This window comes from Muscardinus avellanarius (assembly GCF_963383645.1).
Source record: "Muscardinus avellanarius genome assembly, chromosome: 5".
NCBI classification, from domain to species: Eukaryota; Metazoa; Chordata; class Mammalia; order Rodentia; family Gliridae; genus Muscardinus; species Muscardinus avellanarius.
In genome coordinates, this window is record NC_137790.1 from 1,772,610 (window position 1) to 1,794,955 (window position 22,346).

The 22,346-nt window shown below is 53.0% G+C and overlaps 3 protein-coding genes across 3 annotated transcripts in view; 2 read left to right on the forward strand and 1 right to left on the reverse strand.

Annotated features, from left to right (window-relative positions):
- TSPEAR (thrombospondin type laminin G domain and EAR repeats) overlaps positions 1 to 22,346 on the forward strand; it is a gene marked incomplete at both ends in the record, with an annotated part of 169,357 nt that overhangs the window by 19,808 nt on the left and 127,203 nt on the right. The gene's annotated exons all lie outside the window — the stretch shown is intronic.
- LOC308262900 (uncharacterized protein) overlaps positions 1 to 22,346 on the reverse strand; it is a gene marked incomplete at both ends in the record, with an annotated part of 62,596 nt that overhangs the window by 13,884 nt on the left and 26,366 nt on the right. The window lies entirely within an intron of this gene.
- LOC308262908 (uncharacterized protein) lies at positions 7,421 to 7,708 on the forward strand (the record flags this gene model as incomplete). Its single annotated transcript, XM_080695666.1, has 1 exon — positions 7,421 to 7,708. One exon carries the CDS (start codon positions 7,421 to 7,423, stop codon positions 7,706 to 7,708), a length of 288 nt encoding a protein of 95 aa, XP_080551792.1.

Genomic DNA, 22,346 nt, shown 5'->3' on the forward strand with positions numbered 1-22,346 from the left:
TCAGGCACCCTGGCCACCAGCCACCCCAGTGTCTTCCCCTGCCACAGACTTGGCTCAGTCCAAATGGGGCTCAATTCCACTCGCGATCAAATCTCAGAAAAGATGGGTGAGGATAGGGTGCCGTACTGCAGCCGCTTATCTGCAGCGATCCTTTCCCTTCTAGAAAATAAATTTCTTTAAGTTCCTATTTACGGCGCTTCTGGAAAGAATCTGACATGGATCAGTGCTTCTTGTGCAATCGAACACTTTATTCTAGACACAAGATTTTTTATATTTTCCCATTTCCCCATGATTCCCTAGTAGAAAAGTGCAAACACCCAAAATACAATAGTGAGATACACATGTAAATTGCCAACCCTGAACAAGACAAAAGTAAGGCCTGTGACATCACAGGTCCTTGTGATTGAAATCAGTCCCATGACCCCAGGTGGGTCTTGTGCTCCGAGCCCCTCTGGCCTTGCAGCTGCAGAGGCTTTTAGTGGGCAAATTTCAGAAGAACAAAAGTCACACCCAAAATCACTTGAAGAATCCAGTTTTTAAGAGTTTTCTTTAACCCTTTTGGAACTTTTATTCCTAGGGCTTAGTCCAATGTCCTTCTCTATCTAGCAACCTCCTTTGAGCTGAATGGGGGACGAAGTCCGAGATTCCAGCTTTCATATATGTAGTTGGCGTAGGGAAATCCGTGTACCTTTATGATGATTTAGAGGGTTTCGATGAATGTCTGCTGGATTTTGTCTGCAATACCATCTGCTGTCTGAAAGCTTAAGCAAGCTCATAACACAGTTTAGCAGGTAAACACCAAGAAATAACATGAAGTTTTTAGATTTAGTTGTCAGATGTACTTCTCTAGCAGCTGAGCACTTTTCCTCAAACGATAGGCTTATTAGAAGCCTATTCCTCTTTTAATAATCCATTTCCTCATCATACTCCTTCTGTAACCTGCTTTTTATTTTTCTAATTCCTTTCTTTCCCATTTGGGACAATCTTAGGATAAGCTCCTCTTCATACAAAAATGCTTTCTTATTCTCACCATATTTTCTTTCTTTCACATTTACACATCTATTTTATCTGTCCTTTGTTCTGACATAGCTATTTTAACCAGGTGGTGTTGCCCTGTCTCCAGGCAGCGCTATCACTAGGTGCAAAGGTCAAGATTCCTTCTAGCCCTTGGCTCTACTGTAATGGTTAGAATGAAGGTCAGAGATAGGGAGGAGTTCTGCATTTGTAATTACTGACTGGAATGCTGCCACTGCATCTAAATTCTACCTAGATTTTATTACCATTTGAACAAAGCCGAGGACGTTTAGAGGCTTAGACAAATTACCAGAAACTTTATTTTCCACGGACTCATTTTCTCTCACAGTCCTGATCTTACACCACCAGAGCAATTTGTGTGGAGAGTTAAAAGAATCATTACCAAAAGAATAATAGTTATGAAAGAATATCTGAAAGTGGGGGGAGTACTTTTGGCGAGAGACCACACCCTCTCTTGGGGCTTATTTCTCGTGTTGAGAATCCGCCTATTAGCTGCGTGGGTTTCCACGCAGATGCCGAGAGGAAGTAGATCTCGGCAAAGTCTCGGCATTCCCCCTGTCTTCTCCTTTGACCCCTCTGGAGTTTTCCTGCTGAGGTCCCTGGGACCCGGGGGCCTCTCAGCTGGAGGCTCCCTGGGGCGCAGCAGGCCTGGTGCTTTCTGGACATGAAAGTCTTCAGCTGATGAGGGGCTGAGGGTCCCTACCTCCTGGGTTTTCAAGGCCCCCATGTGGCGTCACACAGCACCACCTTGTCCCTGTACTGGGCCCGGTCCAGGTGTGGGCCCCGTCATCTGCACAGTCTCCCAGCTGCACAGCCAAGCTGCTGGCTTCTGTGGAGCGGCAAGAGGGCCAGAAGGATGGCCGTGTGCCCGCCCTGCCTTCACCAGGCCCCGGGGTGGCTCCCATGTGCAGCCTCATTCGGGAAGGTGAGCGAGGTTTGGCGTGTCTGACCACACGTGTGTCCTTATGCCGTGACCCGGGGTCTCCTGCTGGAATCCACGCTCTCCCTGTTGCAGTTCAAGCTGGACCTTGGGGCTTAGGGAGCGTTGTCGTGAGCCCGTGTCTTCAGGGATCAGTAGGAGTGACCGTGGACCAGCCACCCGGGCCTTTGGGGAGAGCGTCTTTGTGTAACCACAGGGCTTTGTACACAGCTAGACATAGGTGGCCCAGGCAGTGCCTCAGAGGGACTCCGCAGGGCCAGTCACAGGGGCTGAGTGGGTCCTTGGAGACCCGAGGGTCCCTTCAGCGTTAGCCCTGAAGAGGGAGGTTGGGGCACAGGGAGGCGCAGGCCTGGAGCTCCAGGTGGCCGTCCACATGGGCCCAGTGGACGTGGCACACACCCAGGACTCTGCCCCTCCCCGTCAGCCAAAGCAATGTGGTGTGGCCCCCAGCCAGCCACCCCCCCACACAGTGCTGATCCCGGCTGGTGCACCGGGCCTCTGCTCTGCATGCATCCTCACGGCGTGAGCAGCTAGAGGCGGATACAGAGCCTTCCCCCAGAAGCCCTGGTATCAATCAGACCCACGTTAGTGAAATCCAGTGTGGGACAAAGACCACTCTGGGTCCTGGAAGCTGAGCCATGGCTGACCCAGAGCCAACCTGTGTCCTTGTGGGGGAGTGGCTACAGGGCTGTGGGAGAGCCTCAGAGTCCATGTGGCCAGCCCTTCCATGGCCTCTCCTGCCTCTGGCCACAGTGCCACCGCGCCTCTAACCACAGAGAGGTGGGTGCAGCCACAGGCGACACCACCCTCACACAGCAGGGGGAGGAGCTCGGAAGTGCTCCGTCTAACCCCTCATGGTGACACTCGGGTGGCGTGCAGATCAGCTGGAGGAGTGTGACCCTTGCACCCTGTGCTCTTGGCGCCACGTGGCTCTGTCCATCTGCGGCCAGTGTCCAGCCATCTCTTGTCTTGGTCCTTTGTTGTTGTGGCGACTGAATTCCAGAGTGGGTGCTTTACAAAGAGTAGATGTTTATTTTGCTCATGGTTCCAGAGGTTGGGAAGTCTACACGCGTTGCCGGCCCCTGCTGGGTGTCCGCAGAGGGCCCCGTGCGGCGTCATGATGTGGACGGGCAGCAGACAGGGCAGCGTGCCGGCTCAGCTCACAGCTATTTTTGTAAAGCCACTGGTGCTGTCCTGGGGCCCACCCTCAAGACTCGTCTAACCTGGTCCCCTCTCGAGGCCCCACCTCCAGCTACGGCCCCACAGGAGCTCAGGGTTCATATCCGGCAGTCAGCGTGTGGCCGCGTGGAGATCTTGGCCATCCTCCTGCTGGCGCTCTGTGGGCGCCTCTGCGGCGGCGTCCTCTCAGCTCTGTTCTCATCGGGTTTTTATTTTACCCTCAGGTTGGTGGGATTTCCACAAAGAGCTCTGGGCGCAGTCTCGTCTCTGGGCATCTCAGAGCCGCAGTCCAGGCGCTCCGGCTCCCTCGTCCCTGCCGTGGAGCCTGTGGTCCCCCGACCCGGGTCCTCTGTCTGCGCAGGGACTTTGCTTCCCTGCGTGCGGCTTTTCCTGCCTGCCCTGGACTTGAGCACTTGGTGGCTCCTCAGAGGCTTCCTGAGAGCGCTTACCCCGCCGGGCTCTCTGACCTCTTGGTCTCTCTCTGTAAATAGATGGGTTTTGCCCTCATCCCTCAGCACCTGCTGCCCTTCAGTAGCTTCTTTCCCAGAGTTGGGCAGCACACACCGTGACACTGCTTGATACCAGCCCAGTCTGTCTGACTCTCCGAACTTCACCCTCCCCTCTCTCCTTCCCATTGCATCACTGCTGTTGCTGTGTCTTCAGGCCAAGCGATTGGGCTTCCATCTTGAATCTACCGTTAGCCCAGCCACTGTATATTTAAATTTCAGCTATCATACTTTCCAGTTATAGAATTTTCTCTTATTTCATCATTTACATTTCTCTGCTGGGATTTACTCATGACGATAATATTTTCACTTAATTCTCCAACATAATTTATTTTTATCTTTTGTAGTACAGGGGATTGAACCCAGGGTCATTCTACCTCAGAGCTACACCCCCAATCCTGTTTCTTTCTTTTTAAGTCTTAAAACAGGCGCTAAGTTACTGGTCTTGGACCTGTGCTCCTCTTGTCTCGGCCTCTGAAGGACTGGGGTTGCTCCTGGCCCCTTTGACCTTCAAACATAGCTGCTTGTAGCTGCTGACTGCCAGTCTCAATGCCTGGACCATCTCAGGGTGGCTGCTATTGATGGCTTTTTAAAAGTGAGCTGAATCTTTAAATAGCTTTCAATGATGATGCATCTGGAGGATCCACTTCTCATATCTTTTTTGACTGTTGATTTTTGTCCTGGGAGATAGTCACTTATGGGCTAGTTATTTAGAGTTTGTGCAGACTTGGTTTTACATTTTTGGGGGGTTGTGTGTAGAAAATCCAATTCCTTTTCTTAGCTGTATAACCCAATGAGACCAGACATCCCAATTGGGTGCTGAGGAAATTTTGTCCCCAGATCCTGTGGGAGTTCTCGCAATCCTGAAGCAGCTTCTCCCTGGTGCCCTTGCCCTGAGCAGGTGCAGCCCCGTCCTCCTCCCAGAATGGAGGGCCTGCTCCTGGGCTCCTGGGCTCCTGGATGCCCGCCCCAGCCATCGCCCTGATCCCTGGGCCTCTGCTCAGGTGACCGGCGCTCCCCCTGCCCGACCTCCGGTCTGTCAGTGCAGCCGGGCCAGGGCTGCTGGGTCCTGCTGCGCCCGCCTTGCCCTTGGGTCCTGCCCAGGCCCGCACCCCCCTCCACGCTGCCTGCTGGCCACCGCCAGAGGTGGCTGTCTCCTGAACGTCACTGCCCTGGGAGGACTGCAGGATTGAGAGCAGAACTCCCACAGGATCTGTACCTAAGGACTGAGGACCATAGCTCTGGGCAGGACCTACTCAGACTTCAGTACTTCAGTACCGACAACCCTGACCCAGTCACAACATGAATCTTTGGACACATGAGAGCAGAGCCCGGATGTACTAAAGGACCCGGACTCCAGTACCAAGGAGACCCAGACCTCAGTACCAAGGAGATGGAGACCTCAGTACATAGGAGACCTGCCTCTGTACCAAGGGGACCTGGACCTCAGTACCAAGGAGACCCGGACCTCAGTACCAATGAGACACTGACCTCAGTACCAAGGAGACCCAGACCTCAGTACCAAGGAGATGGAGACCTCAGTACATAGGAGACCTGCCTCTGTACCAAGGGGACCTAGACCTCAGTACCAAGGAGACCCGGACCTCAGTACAAAGGAGAACTGGGCCTCAGTACCAATGAGACCCAGACCTCAGTACCAAGGAGACCTGGACCTCAGTACCAAGGTGACCTGGACTTAGGTATCAAGGAGAACTGGACCTCAGTACCAAGGAGACCTGGACCTCAGTACCAATGAGACCCAGACCTCAGTACCTAGGAGACCTGGACTTCAATACCAAGGAGACCCGGACCACAGTAACAAGGAGACCTAGACCTCAGTACCAAGGAGAACCTGACCTCAATACCAAGGAGACCTGGACCTCGGTACCAAGGAGACCTGGTCCTCAGTACCAAGGAGACCTGGTCCTTAGTACCAAGGAGAACTGGACCTCAGTACCAATGAGACCCAGACCTCAGACCTCAATACCAAGGAGAACTGGACCTCAGTACCAAGGAGACCCGGACCTCAGTACCAAGGAGAACTGGACTTCAGTACCAAGGAGACCCGGACCTCAGTACCAATGAGACCCGGACCTCGGTACCAAGGAGACCTGGACCTCAGTACCAAGGAGACCCAGACCACAGTAACAAGGAGACCTGGACCTCGGTACCAAGGAGACACTGACCTCAATACCAAGGAGACCCGGACCTTAGTACCAAGGAGACCCAGACCTCAGTACCAAGGAGACCTGGACCTCAGTACCAAGGAGACCTGGACCTCAGTACCAAGGGGACCCGGACCTCAGTGCCAAGGAGACACTGACCTCAATACCAAGGAGACCCTGACCTCAGTACCAAGAAGACCTGGACCTCAGTACCAAGGAGACACTGGCCTCAATACCAAGGAGAACCAGACCTCAGTACCAAGGAGACCTGGACTTCAGTACCAAGGAGACCTGGACCTCGGTACCAAGGAGACCTGGACCTCAGTACCAATGAGACACTGACCTCAGTACCAAGGAGACCTGGACCTCGGTACCAAGGAGACCTGGACCTCAGTACCAAGGAGACCTGGACCTCAGTACCAAGGAGACCCTGACCTCGGTACCAGGAGACCCTGACCTCGGTACCAAGGAGACCCTGACCTCAGTACCAAGGGGACTTAGGCCTTGGTATCAAAGGGACGCAGACTTCAGTACCAAGGGCACTCAGACCTTGGTACCAAAGAGACCTAGACTTCAGTACCAAAAGAGCCGGACCTCGGCACCAAGGAGACCAAGACTTCGGTACCATGGAGACTAGATCTTTGGTACTAAGGAGACCGGGACATCAGTACCAGGCTGCCGCGGCAGGTAGTCCATCTGTGTGCTGCACCCAACTGGAGCGTGTGGTTCATCAACTGGAGCGTTAGCTCACAGGAAGAGGAGGAGAGGAGGCGGTGGCCCTCCCAAGCAGCCATGTCTCCTCATTTCCCTGGTCCACCAGGTGTTGCAGAGAACACCGTCTAGCTCAGAGCCCTCTCCCCGAGTCCTAGGCGCACTGGGCTCTGGTGTGGCTCTGCCCACTGGCCTCAGACCAGTCCCTCGAGACCCTCCCTGGAGGTCCCTCCTCCCCAGGGAAAGCCTCTGCTCGTGCCCATGAGACCTCCAGGCACGCCCGGCCAGCCTGCGTCTGGAGCTGCACCTCCATGCCAGGGGCGCCGTGGTCTCATGCTGGCTCCCAGGGGTGGGCTTTGGTGAAAGAGGCCACACGCCTGGGAGGTTCTCACAGCCCATGGCCACGTGACGTCCACACCCGGCTCTTGTGACCACTCGCTGGCTCCATCTTGCTCGGGCAGTCCCTGACGAGGGGCCTGGTGGCTCAGCCCCTGCCTACTGCAGCCCTTCCTGGCCAGGGGAGAAGGTGAGGTGTATGGTTGTTTAGGACCCTTAGCTCACAGGAAGAGAAGCCTGGGGCCTGGGCTTTGGAATGCTCCAAGAGTAACGGGCACCGAGCAAGACAGGCGCTGGGTGGAGCCAGGAAGGCTGGGCAGGATCCCAGGGGCAGCAGCTTGAGGAGGTGGGGTGAGTCACAGGCCAGGCCCAGGGCCAAACACAAACAGAAGCCCCGCAGCAGGAAGGGAAACCTGGGAGGCAGGCCAGGCCGAGCCAGGAAGGCACGGTGCTTCCGTGGTGGGGACGCGCGGCCCGGGTATAAAGGCCGCTGGGCAGGAGCCTCTGGACGTCCACCCGTTCCTCCCACACCGCCAGCCTCCGCCGCCATGTGCCACACCAGCTGCTCCTCCGGCTGTCAGCCAGCCTGCTGCCTGCCCAGCCCCTGCCAGGCTCCCTGCTGTGTGCTGCTGAGCTGCAGGCCCACTGTGTGCGTGCCCGTGAGCTGCAGGCCCACTGTGTGCGTGCCCCCCTCCTGCCAGTCCTCCGTGTGCATTCCCGTGAGCTGCCGGCCCGTGTGCGTGGCCCCCTCCTGCCAGTCCTCGGGTTGCTGCCAGCCCCCCTGCCGCACCCTCCTCTGCAGCCCTGGCTCCTGCAGCACCCCTGCCTGCTGCTGACCAGCATCTCCAAGGGTGCTCCCTCTGGAGAGAGGATGCAGCGTGAGCTGGAGCCCTGCCATCCCGGGGATCCTGCCCAGGTCCTCCTGTAACCCCAGGAAACAAATAAATCCTCCTCCAGCACTCTCTCTCTCTCTCTCTCTCTTCCCTTCTCACATTTCTGAAGGTCCCAAGTCCTGCACTCCCAGTGGGCGAGCTTCGCCCCTCTTGTCTGCTCCTGCAGTGAGCGCATTTCAGTTTTCCTTCAGTTTCTGGGAGTTGAACTGTGCTCCACCCTGAGCGCCAGCCCTCTCCCTGCAGCTCTGCTGGGCCCACCTCCAGCGCAGGTCCCGCCCTCCAAAGGCCCAGCCCCAGAGACACAGCTCTGCAGGCAGGTCCTCTGCTGGCTGTCTGGGACCAGCGCTGCTCATCTCTGCCCGCTGACCACGGTCGAGCTGCAGCTAGTCACATCACCTTGTCGCCAAGGTGGGCTGGGCGTACTGTGCCCTTTAAGTGGGCGGAGCTGAGCCAGACAGAATGAATCCATCTGGACATACACTCTCCTCAGCGTGCACACGCGCCCATGCACCCCTGTGTGTACTCAAGCAGCGCACACACATGCTCATGCACCCGCACTCTTGTGCACGCATACCTGTGCACGCTCTCCCGCGCACTGCGCCATCCATAGCCCAGCTGCGCAGGGCACAGGTTGCCGAGGGACCAAAGAAGACCCCGAGATGGGATGTGAGGCAGGGGTGTACTGAGAAAGCTTCTGGGGTGGGCCGGCTGACCGCGGCCTGCACCGCGGCACCGCGTTTCCCAGGTGCCCCAGCGCGTCACAGAAAGGAGCGTGTTCACGACGCTCCGTCCTGCGCAGCCGGCTGTGTGGACACTCACTCTCCACGTGCTCCGCCCGTGCCAGGCGCACGGGGAGGGGCTCCCGGGTTGGGTGACAAGGTCACAGATCAGCAGCGTCTCGCGCTCAGCTGGCTCCATCCCATCATGACCGGCATCCCAGAACTCGGTGTGCGTGCAGGGAAGCAGCTTTCTGCCAATGCCGTGTTTCTCCCCCGTTCCCAGCACGCGTGAGAGAAAGCCAGTGTGTTTGTTTCTTTTCTTTTTTTTTCTTTTTTTTTTTTTTTTTGGTGGTACTGGGGTTCCTGGAAACCCTTCTACCTCCGGACTACACTCCCAGACCTATTTTATTTTTTTATTTGGAAACAGGTTCTCTTAAGCCAGCAAGCCTGGCTTTGAACCTGCAGGATCCTCCTGTCTCCGCCTCCCAAGCGCGGGGATTATAAGCGTGCCCACCACGCCCGGCAGATAGCCAGTGTCTCTAAAGATAATGTTTCTGTAGTGGTCATGCTGGCGCGTGCCCGCGGTCCAGTACTTAGGATGCTAGCTCAACAGCACCATATGCTCGCAGACATCCCTAGAAACTTAGTGAGGCCCTCTGCAACTCAGTGAGACCCTGTTTCAAAATAAAAAAGTTAAAAATAGGGCTGGGAGTGCAGCTCAGAGGTAGAACTCCTGTGGTGTCAATCCTCAGTAACACACATGCACACACACGCACACACACATGCACACACGCATGCACAGATAGCATTTCTTTGGATGTTCTGGCTCAGGCTCACATTGTTCCTTTGACTTGGCTGGCATCGTGGTTTGATTGGAAACGTCCCCAGAGTCTCAGGTGTAAACAATTCTGACAAGCTTGGCCAGAAGAGGTGGGGGCATGACCCGGCGATGTGTCTGTCCCCAGCCCCCTCCTCTCTCTGGGTCTCTGCTTTCCGGCCACCATGAGCTAGGCACGGCCTTTCCTCTCTGCCATACTCTGAAGTACTGCTGCGGGTCCAGCCTTGGAGCCGTCTGCCCTTGGACTGACCTCTGAAACTGTGAGCCCCAAATAAACCTTTCTTCCTCTAAGTTGCGCTGGTCAGGTATTTTGGTCACAGCGGTGTAAAAGCTGACTAAACAGCTAGGTTGCTGTAATGAAGAGGGGTACTTTAGGGGCGTGGTGTTTTCTACATGGTTTTTGCCTTTCTTATCTATCTATCTATCTATTTATTTATTATTTATTTATTTTCTTGCAGTTTGGGGATGGAACCCAGGGACATTCTACCTCCAAGCTACAGCCCCAGCCCTATTTTTTATTCTTTATTTTGAAACAGGGTCCCACTGAGTTGCAGAGGACCTCACTAAATAGCTGAGGCTGTCCGTGAACCGCGATCCTCCTGTCTCTGCCTCCCGAATGCTGGGATTACAAGTGTGCGCCACCACACCCGTCAAGCGTTTGCCTTCCTTAAAGGTGGCACACACCCATGCACTCTTCTGTACACACATGTTCACACACACTTATGCACAGACTCATGTCCACACCAGATCTCCAGCTGAAAATCAGAGCATAAGAAGCGGAGGGCTTCTGGAGCCGCCCAGTGCTGCGCAGAACCTCCCCACGCCTCCCTCTGCGTGGCTCGCCTCCCACATGGGGTAGGTGTGGGGGTGCAGCTTCAGAACAGGAGAACTCAAGGAAGAGGAGGAAAATATGGCACATTGGCTAATTTAGGAAAAGGTCTCGATGGGAGGTCCGGTTTTCCCGGAAGGCATGACAAAGGAGGATAATTAGAAGCAAAGCATGTCCTGGGCATGGCCAGCACAGCAAAGCCAGTGTCTGGGGACTCAGGATGACTGGCGAGCAGCAGGTGGGCGCAGACCAGGGTAGCCAGGAGGGTGGGACCCCACGGGCACACACAGGCACACACACTACGGGCCTGCAACTTCTGGGTGTGCGGCAGGACTGCGACCAGGGAGGAGCCTCAGCCATAGACTGCTGGCCACAGGAGGGACCCGGAGCAGATGGGATTTCAAGCCCACCTGCACCCCTGGAGCCTCCGGCCAGCTGCAGTCCCTCGTGCTGTCCCCAGCGTGAGTGGGCATCAGTCACTGCCCCTGGGTCCCCAGCCGTCCCCTTCCTAGTCTTCTTCCTCCTTGGCTGGGAGCCAGGGCGTCGTGGGAAGGAGGACTTCTCTTCCCCTGGGGTCTGCAGCCTCAAGCCAGGGCCACACTTCTCTGATGCTGGTGGCAGGCTGGGTGTACCTTTCTAGGTTAGAAAGACTAAGAGTTTTAAAAGCCATTTTAATTTCAGTATAGCATTGGCAAGTACGCAGTTGTATATGAGCCCTTGATGACCGGACATGAATGTGTAACCACAGCTCTGGTCAAGAAGTAGGAGTGACCAGCACAGTGGCCTCCCCTCTAGCTCGCCACCGCCGCGCCCACAGGAGCCCGCGTCCGAGGTCCTGAGCTCACAGGGATCGAGCACGCGGGATGTCTCATTTGGAGTGTGTCCTTTCTCTCGATACTTGGTGTGGGACGCGCATCGGCACCAACAAGTGTTGGTCTTACAAGAGTGGGAAGCAGGCCTTTTCCTTTGTTTTCTGGGGAAGTTTGTGTAGGATTGGTAATAGCTCTGCCTTAAATGTTGGGAGAATTGGCTAGCGAAGCCATTGGTCTTAGAGTTTTCTTGGTTGGAAAAATTTTGATTGCAAATTCGATTTTTAAAATAATTAGGAAACTATTCAGCTTTTCTATTTGAATGAGGTTTTGTAGTTTGTCTTTTAAGGAATTTGGATATTTTACCTGTTATCAAATTTACTGAAAAAATTATTGGTATAGAGTTGTTGACATCAATCCTTTATAATCTTTTAAGTATCTGTAAGATCTATATTAATGTCTCATTTTAGCTCCTAATGTTGACATTTTGGGTCTTATTTTTCCTTTTAATTTTTCTAATTAGTCTGGCTAGGGGTCTATCAACTTTATTGTTCTTCTCATAGAAGCAGCTTTTGGTTTTATTGAAAAATTTCCTATGTTTTTTCTGTTTTCTACTTCATTGATTTTTAGTTGTTATTTATTTATTTTTCAGTACTGAGAATTGAACTCAGGGGCACTCTACCTCCAAGATACACTCCCAGCCCTATTTTTATGTTTTATTTTGAAATAGAGTCTCACTAAGTTGCAGAGGGCCTCACAAGGTGCTGAGGCAGGCTGCGAACCTGCGATCCTCCTGTTCCAGCTTCCCAGATGTGCACCACCATGCTGGCTTGTTGATTTTTTTTTACTATTTCCAGTTGTTTGCTTATTTTGAGGTTACTTTGCTTTTCTAGCTTAAGTTGCAAATCTAAATGGTTGATTTAAGAACTTTCTTCTTAAGCCAAGCATGGTGGTGCACGCTTGTAATCCCAGCATTTGGGAGGCTGAAATAGGAGGATCGTGGTTCTTGGACAGCCTCAGCTACTTAGTGAGCCCTTTGCAACTCAGTGAGACCCGGTTTCAAAAATAAAAAGGAATAAAAAATAGGGCTGGGGGTGTAGCTCGGAGGTAGAACGCCACTGAGGTTCATCCCAGGACTGCAAAAAAACAAAAACAAAAACAAAACAACTTTGTTCTTTGCAAACATAAGCATCTAATAACATAATCATTTTTCTAAACATTGCTTTCACTCTGTCCCATAATATTTTGATATATATGAAATATCTTTTCAGTTGTATTTAATTCAAAATATTTTGTTTTCTTTTATGACTTCTTTGAACCATAGGTTATTAGAAATGGGTAGGTTAATTTTAAATATGCGGGGGATTTGCAGCTACCCTTTCCTTATTTGTCTGTTATTTAATTTCATTGTTATCAAAGAACATATATTATATTATTCCAGTCCCTTTAAATCGGTTAAAATTCATTTTAAGGTGCAGAATCTGGTCTTTTGGGGGAATTTTCCAGAATTGAAAAGGGTATGAATTCTAGCCAGGCACAGTGTCTCACGCTTGTAATCCCAATACTTGGGAGAACAAGACAAGAAGATTGCAGGTTTGTAGCCAGCACCAGTATCTTAGTGAGGCTCTCTGCAACTTATCAAGACCCTCTTTCCACAGCTGGGCGTGGTGGGCACGCTTGTAATCCCAGCATTTGGGAGGCTGAGACCGGAGGATCGAGGTTCGTGGGCAGCCTCAGCTACTTAGGCCCTCTGCAACTCAGTGAGACCCGGTTTCAAAATAAAGAATAAAAAATAGGGCAGGGGGTGTAGCTGAGAGGTAGAATGCCCCTGGGGTCCATCCCCAGACCTGCAAAAAACAAACCAAAAACAAAAGACCCTCTTTCCAAATAAGAAATAGGACTAGGTATAGCTGGAAGGTAGAATGGTCCTGGGTTGAATTCCCAGTAACACACACACACACACACACACACACACACACACACACACACACACACTGTGAATTCTATTCTTGTTTAGGGGTGGTCCTACAAATATAAACCCGGTTCCAGTTGGTTGATAGTCCTGCTCAGGTTTCCTGTATCCTCACTGATTTTCTGTATTTGTTCTATTTGAGCGGAAGTTCAATGATAAATGAATTCTCTGTTTCTCCTTTCTGTGGTATCAGAACAGCAAGTGTTTTGAAAGCTTATTGTTAGGTGCTTGAACATTGTTGTTGCCGACTAATCTCAGTTGGGTCGTTATTGTCAGCTCCCGGTCAAATCCTCAGAAAGATGGGGCAAAAGGCAGGTGATGTCCTGCAGAAACTATCTGCAGCGATTCCTTTCCCTCTATGAATTCCCTAAGTTTTTGGGTACGACGCTTGGGAAAGAAATCTGAGGTGGACAAAGGCTTCTTGAGCCAATGACACTTTATTACAAAAACTCCAAGAAATTTATACCTTTCACCAGTAAAGTTAATAGTAAGAGGAGAGGGAGGTGGGTGTAATCATTGTGAAGTAATAATGAATGACATGTAAACAAAGGTAATAAAACTAGTCCTTCAGCTGGCTGTTGATCTTCCAGAGAGATTGACTTCTGACTCCTGATTCTTTTCCAAGGTCTTTGCAGATAAGCAGTCCCAGGGGGCCACTTCCCAAAATAAACAAGCATGGCCAAGGCTTGGCGGTTTTTCGTTTTTCGGGGAATCTTCTTTAACTTTCCTGGAACTTTCCATCTTTTGGGCTCAGTTCATATAGCAAGTGTGGGGAGACGTGGTGATTCAGGTGGATGTGATAAAGTTTCTCCAGGTGTTGGCATTTTATCTCCTAAATCTGAAAGCTTAAGCAAACTCACAACACAGTTTTGCAGACAAAATACCACAAACAACACCACAAAGTTCTTGGTTATAATTGTCAGATATATTACCTTAACTGCTGAACACTCTTCTTTAGACAATAAGCCTATTAAAAGTCTAACCATCTTTAATAACCCATTTCTCTGTCACAAACCCTCTGCAACCTGCTTCTAACTTTCTAATTCCTTTCTCTCCCGGTTGGGACTTTCTTATGATAAGCTCTTCTTCATGCAAAAATGCTTTTCTTACTCTTACGGTATTTCCTTTCCTTCATACATATATATTTAGAACGTCTGTCCTTTATTTAGTCATATTTATTTCTAACCCTGCGGTCAGCCTCTCTGTCTTCAGGAATATTTACACTGGGCGTAAAAGTCACCAATCTTTTTCCTTGAGTCTATTGTATTTGGGCAACTAAGTTGTTTATCAACTAAATTGCTTTAAGGTCACACACAAGGTTTTTATCTCTTCTGTCTCTAGGCAGGATCTTAAGGGTAAACAAAGTTTCCTTAAACTGAACTACCTTACCTGAGTTAATAGCTTAACCTAAGTTAGTGATAGTGAGGGTCAGAGACCCTTTGTAATTGCTGCAGCTGGAATGCTTATCACAGCATCTGAGTTCTGGCCAGTTTTTTTTTCATTACTTTTGAGCAAAGCCAAGGACGTTTTAGACAAATTATTAGAGATTTTATTTCCACGGACTCAATTTCTGATCTCACATCATCAGAGCAATTCGTGTAGAGAGTTAAAAGAATACCAAGAGAATAATAGTTATGAAGGATATCTAAAGTGGGGGATATTTTTTTGCCAGAGACGATACCTCTTTCTCGGGGCTTTCTGCCGATAACTATGTGGAGTGGCGTCTTCAACACATAGATGCCGAGGCAGCAGGATGTCTTGGCAATTGTTTTCTTGGTGAATTGACCCTGTTATCATTAGGCAGTATCCCTCTTTATCCTTGGCAAGAGTTCTTGCTTGGAATCGACTTTGATATTAGTATAGCCATTCCGCGTGCATTCAGTTAGTGCTTGAATGGTGTTGTGGTTTGGCTCTAGCATGTTTCTGAAGAGCCCAGGCATTGATGTTCAGAGGTGACATTGAAACGGGGGTTTCTTGAGAGAAAAAACCCCTGCGAGTTCTTGTCTACGGAAAGCGAAGAATGACACCCGCAGACCTCAGGAAGGGGAGTAAAAGGTTTATTGGAAGCAGCAGGGAATGGGGCAAGGGTGGCTGAACACCCCCAAAGGGTCTGGAACTCTGGGTCCAGCAGCTGCCTTCAGGACAATACTTTAGAGTAGCCCAAGCCAATTGCCTTCAGGTGCAGGCTGCTTTCTTCCGGAGTCCACGCGATCTGCCAGAAGGGAATAGAGAAAAGTGGCCGAACACCCCATAGGGGCTGTCGGAACACCCCATAGGGGCTGTCGGAACTCCGGGGTCCAGTAGCTGCCTTAGGTCACTACCCGAGTGTCGCCCGAGCCAAGTGCCCATCAGTTGCAAACTACTTTCTCCCAGAATCCACGCGATCTGCCAGAAAAGAGGTACAGGTCACCCTTAGGGGCCTGGCCAGCCATGATGTCCAGCAGAGGCCTTCAGGTCACTACTCGAGAGTCGCGCGAGCCACGTGCCCTCAGATGCACTCTGCCTTCTCTCAGGGCCAACACGACCTGACCTGTGAGAGAGAGAACAGCTCCCCAAAAGGGGAGGGGGTCCCGAGCGGGAAGTCCCCCACTTTTGCCATCTGACTGGCCAATGCCTGACCGCTTGCAAGTCCCTTTGTGGTTAGGGTGACTCCAAGGAGAATTTGCATAGGACATTTGCAAGTCCTTTGAAGGGTCTCCTTTCAGGAATGCCAGACTTGCTCGGTGGGTTTGTTGATTAGGAAACTCAGGATGGCTTTGTGAAGCTCTGGCCTTCTTATCTCTGAGCCTTTGGAGTTTCAGGCATTTGTTGCCCCTCAGGAAATTAGCTTTTTTCTACCAAGGCCTTTTCCCTATCTGCCTATTTCCTTTCTATCTCCTCAACATCATTCAATCATGAGGTTCCAACCTCGTCTGCAGATGGAGTGCATTGTAAGAGAATTATGAGGTGGTACCCTAGGCAGATGGGGTGTGACTGAGGAGGTGGTCACCGGGTGTGGCCGTGGGGACTGTGCCTGTGTCCACGCACGCCCTTCACAGCGGTCTCTGCTTCTACCCTCTGTGATGTGGGAGCAGAGCCCTCAAACCCTGCTCTCTCTGTGAGCTGCACTGTGCCCTGAGCTCTGTACACTTCACCCACCCTCACAACTGAGCCTGAAACCTCCAGAACTGAGAGCAGATAAACCTTCTTTCCTCTAAGTTTTCAAGTTCTCTCTCTCTCTCTCTCTCTCTCTCTCTCTCTCTCTCTCTCTCTTTCTTTTGTCACAAAGTGAGAATACTGACTGAAACAGATGATGGATTTTTAAATTTTATTTATTTATTTATTTATTTATTTATTTATTTACTTTTTTGTGGTACTGGGAAGGAATGAAACCCAGGGGCATTCTACCTTTGAGCCACGCCCCCCCAGCCCTATTTTTTTTTTTTTTTTTGCGGGTCTGGGGATGGAACCCAGGGGTATTTGACCTCCGAGCTACACTGCCCCCACCCCCCGTCCTATTTTTTATTCTTTATTTTGAAACCGGGTCTCACTGAGTTGCAGAGGGCCTCACTAAGTAGCTGAGGCTGTCTGCGAACCGTGATCCTCCAGGTCTCAGCCTCCCGTATACTGGGATTACAAGCGTGTGCCACCACGCCCAGCTCCTTTTTTTTTTTTTTTTTGGTGGTGGTATTGGGGTTCCTGGAAGCCCTTCTACCTCTGGGCTACACTCACAGACCTATTTTTTATTATTATTATTATTATTATTATTATTATTATTATTATTATTATGAAACAGTCTATTAAGCCAGTGAGGCTGGCTTTGAACCTGCGCGATCCTCCTGTCTCCACCTCCCAAGCATGGGGATTACAAGCCTGTGCCACCACGCCCAGCTCCAGCCCTATTTTTTTATTCTTTATTTTGAAACAGCATCTCACAAAGTTGCAGAGGGCCTCACTATTAAGCTGAGGGTGGCTGTGAACCTACAATTCTTCTGTCTCAGCCTTCCAAGTACTGGGATTACAAGCATGTGCCACCACACTGCAGATGATGTATTTTTAATCTACTTACTGTTAATCTAAGTTTTATATTTATTTATTATTATTATTTTTTGCGGTACTAGGGATGAAACCCAGGGGCATTCTACCTCTGAGCTACACCCCCAGCCTTATTTTTTTATTCTTTATTTTGAAACAGGGTCTCATGAAGTTGCAGAGGGCCTTGCTACATAGCTGAGGCTGCCCACAAACCGTGATCCTCCTGTCTCAGCCTCCCAATGCTGGGATTACAGGCGTGCACCACCACACCGGGCTCTAAGTTTTGTATTTAAAGTGGGGTTTCTGGAAGATAGCGCAGTTAGAATTTTTGTCCCACTTGAAGAGCTCTGGCTTTTGCTTTTGATGTAATCGATGGGTTTGAACGTGGAACCTGATCGCGTAGTGAGGGTCCCACTCCACCTTGGTTTTTTTTCTCTTTTGTCCCTTTGCACCTCATTTTGGTTTAGTATTTGTGATTATTATAGTTCATCTCTACACTTGGCTTATTAATTCCACGTCTTTTCAAACTTCTCTGGCCTGGTGTTTACGACACACGCCCTGAATGTGACCCCCCCCGGTTTTCCTCTGCTGAGACCCTCTCTGCTTCTCTGCCTGCGGTGCTTTACGGAGTCCGTTTGGGTGACTGCGTTGTCCCCGGGAGACGAGTCGGTATCTTCTTGCGGAGTCTTAGCATCTTACACGGGTTCTCAGCACCTGTTTTGCAAGTGAAGCCGACGCAGACAGTACCGGGCGTCTCTTCTGCTCGGGTGCCTTTGTGCGCGGGGCGCCCTCCACCGGGAGGACGGACCTCACTCTGGCCCCACTGCTACTCTGCTTCCCTACGCAGTCTCCTCTCGCGGGGGCTGCAGGGGCTGCAGGGGCTGGTGCCGCGGCGCGGGCTGGGGCTCCTGGTCTTGTTTTCTGAGGCCCGCCCGCCTGCCACACAGGGAGCTCAGCAAACTTGCACCTTTCTGCACAGGGATGTGGAGTTGCTGACTGAGCTGCGCTTGCTGGGCCGGGGCCCAGTCTGCTCTCTGGGCAGGCAGGCCCTCTGCACCGCCTGGGCCTGGAGCCTGAGGCACCCTGGGCCTCCTGCTGCTCCCGGGCCAGCCCGGCCTTGGCTGTGTGCTGGGTGTGGGGAGGGCGATTTCCTGCTGGCCCTGTTGTAGCAGTCCTTCCCAGTGTCCTGAGGGTTTGGGCCCCGCTTGCTTCCCAGCCACGGGCGAGTGGAGTGTCCGGAGGTGGATGTGGCCAGCGCCTTCACAGCTTCCCCACCCAGGACCCTCCTCTTCGGTTCAGCTTCTGTGTTGCTGGCATGAGGTCTGGGTATAAAGGCAGCCCCAGGAAGGAGCCTCCAGACGGGGCCTCCTCCCCACACTGGCCGGCCTCTGCCTCCATGTGCCAGCCTGCCTGCTGCCCGCCCAGCCCCTGCTCAGCACCGTGCTGCATGCCCAAGAGCTGTAGACCCACTGTGAGTGTGTGCCCAGGAGCTGCCGGCCCCTGGGAACAGCTCCAAGGAGGCACTGCTGCTCCTAAGGTTGCTTCGTAACTCAAGGAAAGACCGTCACAAGTGTATGAAGAACACGAGAGAAGGCCCCTGGAAGGCGGGTTTATTTGTCTCTGTGGGGTTACAGGAGGATGCTGGGAGCAGGACTCCCCAGGGATGGCGGGAGCAGGGATTCAGATCATTCTGGTGCACTCTCACCCCGGGGTCTGAGTGTGCCTCCACCATCTCCCATGCTAGACCTGAGAGGACCGCTGCGGGAGGGTGCGGCCAGGACCCTCCACATGCTGGATGGCGGGCAGCTGGCAGGAGACACGTGGTCAGCAGCAGGTAGGGGTGCTGCAGGAGACGGGCCTGCAGCTCAGGCTAGTGCATCCAGAAGACTGGCAGGAAGGGATGCACACAGTGGGCCTGCAGCTCAGGGGAGCGCACCCGGAGGACTGGCAGGAGGAGGTCACACACACAGGACGGCAACCCACAGGAACGCACACCGACGACTGGCAGGAGGGGGCCACGCACACAGTGGGCCTGCAGCTCACAGGCAAGCAGCAGGTCACCTGGCATCTCACGGGCACGCACACAGTGGGCCTGCAGCTCAGGGGCAGGCAGCAGGCTGGCCGGCAGCCCAAGGAGCAGCTGGTGTGGCACATGGTGGCGGAGGCTGGCTGGTGTCGGGGAGGCGGATGTCTGCAGGCTCCTTCCCGGCGGCCTTTATACCCGGCTGCGTGTCCCAACAGAGAAGCACCGCGCGGCCTTCCTGGTGCCTCCGTCACCACCCCAGCGTCGCGTGCTCTGCGAGGTGCCGCCGTAAACAACTTGGCTTTGGTCCAGCTCCTCTGTCAGCAGCGGCTCTGGCCTGACTGGGCGCGCTGCGCGCTCTGGTTTCAGGCTAGTACTGTGCGCCGGCCTGACCTGGGGCCGAGCCTGTCTGCTCCTTTGCTTCCTACTATCAATGGAGACTTTGAGGCAATAATGTATTTTGAGGTTTTGCTTTGCACAGGAAAACTGTAGTACATAACTTGCCTAACTATGGTCTGTGGCTAAATTTGGCCCCCTGCTTGTTTTGGTAAATAGAACATTTTTGGCACGCGGACGCCCGTTTGTGTTGGTGCTGTCTCAGGTGCTTTGACCAAGCGGCAGAGCTGAGTTGTTAGGAAAGAAGTTGCGCACACCCTAAAGTACCTGCCATTCATACTTTGTAGAAAGTCAGCCAACCCTGCCGTGGACGAATCAGTGCCAGAGTGCATCATTCACGCAACACAGGTAAACTGCTCCAGCCCGAGGCCTCGCCTCCCGAGCTGCCCACGGGCACCGAGCCGACGCGCGAAGGCCAGCCGCGCCTGTCAGTCCAGTACTTGGGAGGCTGAGACAGGAGGATCGTAGGCTCGAGGATGGTCTTATAATTTAGCAAGACTTTCAGCAACCTAGCAAGACTATTTCAAAATAATAATAATAAAAAATAGGGTGTGGTGGCGCTTGTAATCCCTGTAGTTTGGAGGCTGAGACAGGAGGATCACAGGTTCACAGCCAGCCTCAGCAACTTGTGAGGTCCTCCACAACCTCCTGCTTCAAAATAAAGAATAAAATAGGGCTGGGGGTGCAGCTTGGAGGTAGAATGTCCCTGGGCTCAATCCCCAGTACCACATACACACATACACACACACACACACACACACACACACACACACACCACACATGTACGCACACACACACAAATAGGGTTGGGTGTGTAGTGCAGAGGTAGAATGCCCTTGGGCTCAATCCCCAGCAGCCCCCACAGAAGAAGAGGAGGAAGGGAGGAGGAGGAAGTCATGAAGGTGTGGAGTAGTCCCAGGGAGGACTGATCCTGCAAAGAAAAATGGTGGGCCCAAGAGAGCAGTGGGTGTGGATGGGGGCGGGCCTTGGTGATGTGAATGGCTCAGGGACAGCACTGGGGCAGCCGCGCTCCTGCAGGGAGGAAACTCGGTGCTGGGTGCACAGAGCTGGACAGTGCGGAGCAAGGACCGGGCACCTCCATCCCATGCTGGGGGACCAGGGCGAGAGCTGGGAAACAACTGAGAAAAAGTGTCAGTCGTTGGGCGTGGTGGCGCACACTTGTAATCCTAGTACTTGAGAGGCAGAGACTGGAGGATTGCGGTTCACAGACAGCCTCAGCTACTTAGCGAGGCCTTTGCAACTTAGTGAGACTGTTTCAAAAAAAGAAAAAAAAGACTAAAAAATAGGACCGGGGGTGTAGCTCAGAGGTAAGAATGCCATTGGGTTCCATCCCCAGTACTGTAAAAAAAAAAAAAAAAAAGAGTTCCATAAAACCCCAGCTGAATGAACAAAGAAGACCACATCGGAGCACAGGATGAAGGGGTGAAAGCCAGGGCAGGGTGCCAATCCTGGAAGCCGAGAGGCACAGCTTGGCACACAGGACCAGGTCAGATGCAGACCCTGCCGCGGAGCCGGAGACACTGGGGGCAAAAGTGACAGCGGGACTTCTGTCCGTGAGGTGCCATCACCCCGAGGGTGGACCAGAGCCGAGGGGGCTCCTCGCCAGCAGAGGGGCCACGAGAACACAGGGGCGTACCTAAGGGTGGAAGCCAGGGAACGGCCGACACTGACCGCGGGACAGACAGGGCCACGAGGCGCCAAGAGCGCGAGGTACAAGGGCCGCAGTCTTCTCAGTTGATCTGCTCCGCACGAGCTCCTCCCCTGGCCAGTGAGGTTGGGTCACCCGTGGCTGCACCCACCTTTCTGTGGTTGGAGCACGGTGGCACTGCAGCCACAGGCAGGAGAGGCTGTGGAAAGGCCGGGCGCACGGACTCTGAGGCTCGCCACAGCCCTGGGGCCACTCCCCCCAAGAACATGGGTTGGCTCGGGGCCTTTAGAGTTCTAAGTCCAGCCACGGCTCAGCCTCCAGCACCCAGAGTGGTCTTTGTCCTGCACTGGATTTCACTACCGTGGGTCTGACTCATGCCAGGGCTTCCAGGGCACGCCCTGCATTCGCCATCAGCTGCCCACATCGTGAGGACGCACGCAGAGCAGAGGCCCGGTGCACCAGCCGGGATCAGCACTGTGGGGGGGGGGCTGGCTGGGGGCCATGCCACAGTGCTTTGGCTGACGGGGAGGGGCAGAGTCCTGGGTGTGTGCCACGTCCACTGGGCCCATGTGGTTGGCCGCCTGGAGCTCCAGGCCTGCACCTCCCTGTGCCCTGATCTCTCTCTGCAGGGCTGATGCTGAAGGGACCCTCAGGTCTCCAAGGACCCTCTCAGCCCCCGTGACTGGCCCTTGTTGGTTGCCCAGGCCCTTTCAAGGGGCCGCAGGCCAGCGATGTCTAGCTGTGACGTATGAAGCCCCGCGGTCACCCCAGGACGCCTCCCCAGAGCCCGGTGGCTTTCTCTTCACCATTTGCAGTGCTCCTGCCTCGGGTCTTCAGGACGGGTCCCTCCCTGAGCCCAAAGCCCAGTCTAACCTGCAGCACAGGGGCCCACGGGGCCGGGGAGGCTCCACGGCCTTCGCTTGCAGATCTGCCAAAGCGCAGGTCAGACACTTCCCTCTGCTCACCTGCACACAGGGGCGTGACACCGCAGCTCTGGGTGAAGGAGGGGCCTCGCACGCTACCTCTGAGCTACTCTTCCAGCCCTATTTTTAATTTTTTAAAGTTTGAAACAGGGTCTTACTGAGTTGCAGAGGGCATCACTAAGTTTCTAAAGATGGCTGTGAGCATATGGTCCTAGCACGTTAGCATCCTAAGTACTGGATCATGGGCATGCACCACCTCACCCAGCCACTTAAGCATTATCTTGAAGGACACTGGCTTTCTCTCACGCGTGCTGGGAACGGGGGAGAAACACGGCATTGGCAGAAAGCTGCTTCCCTGCACGCACACCGAGTTCTGGGATGCCGGTCAT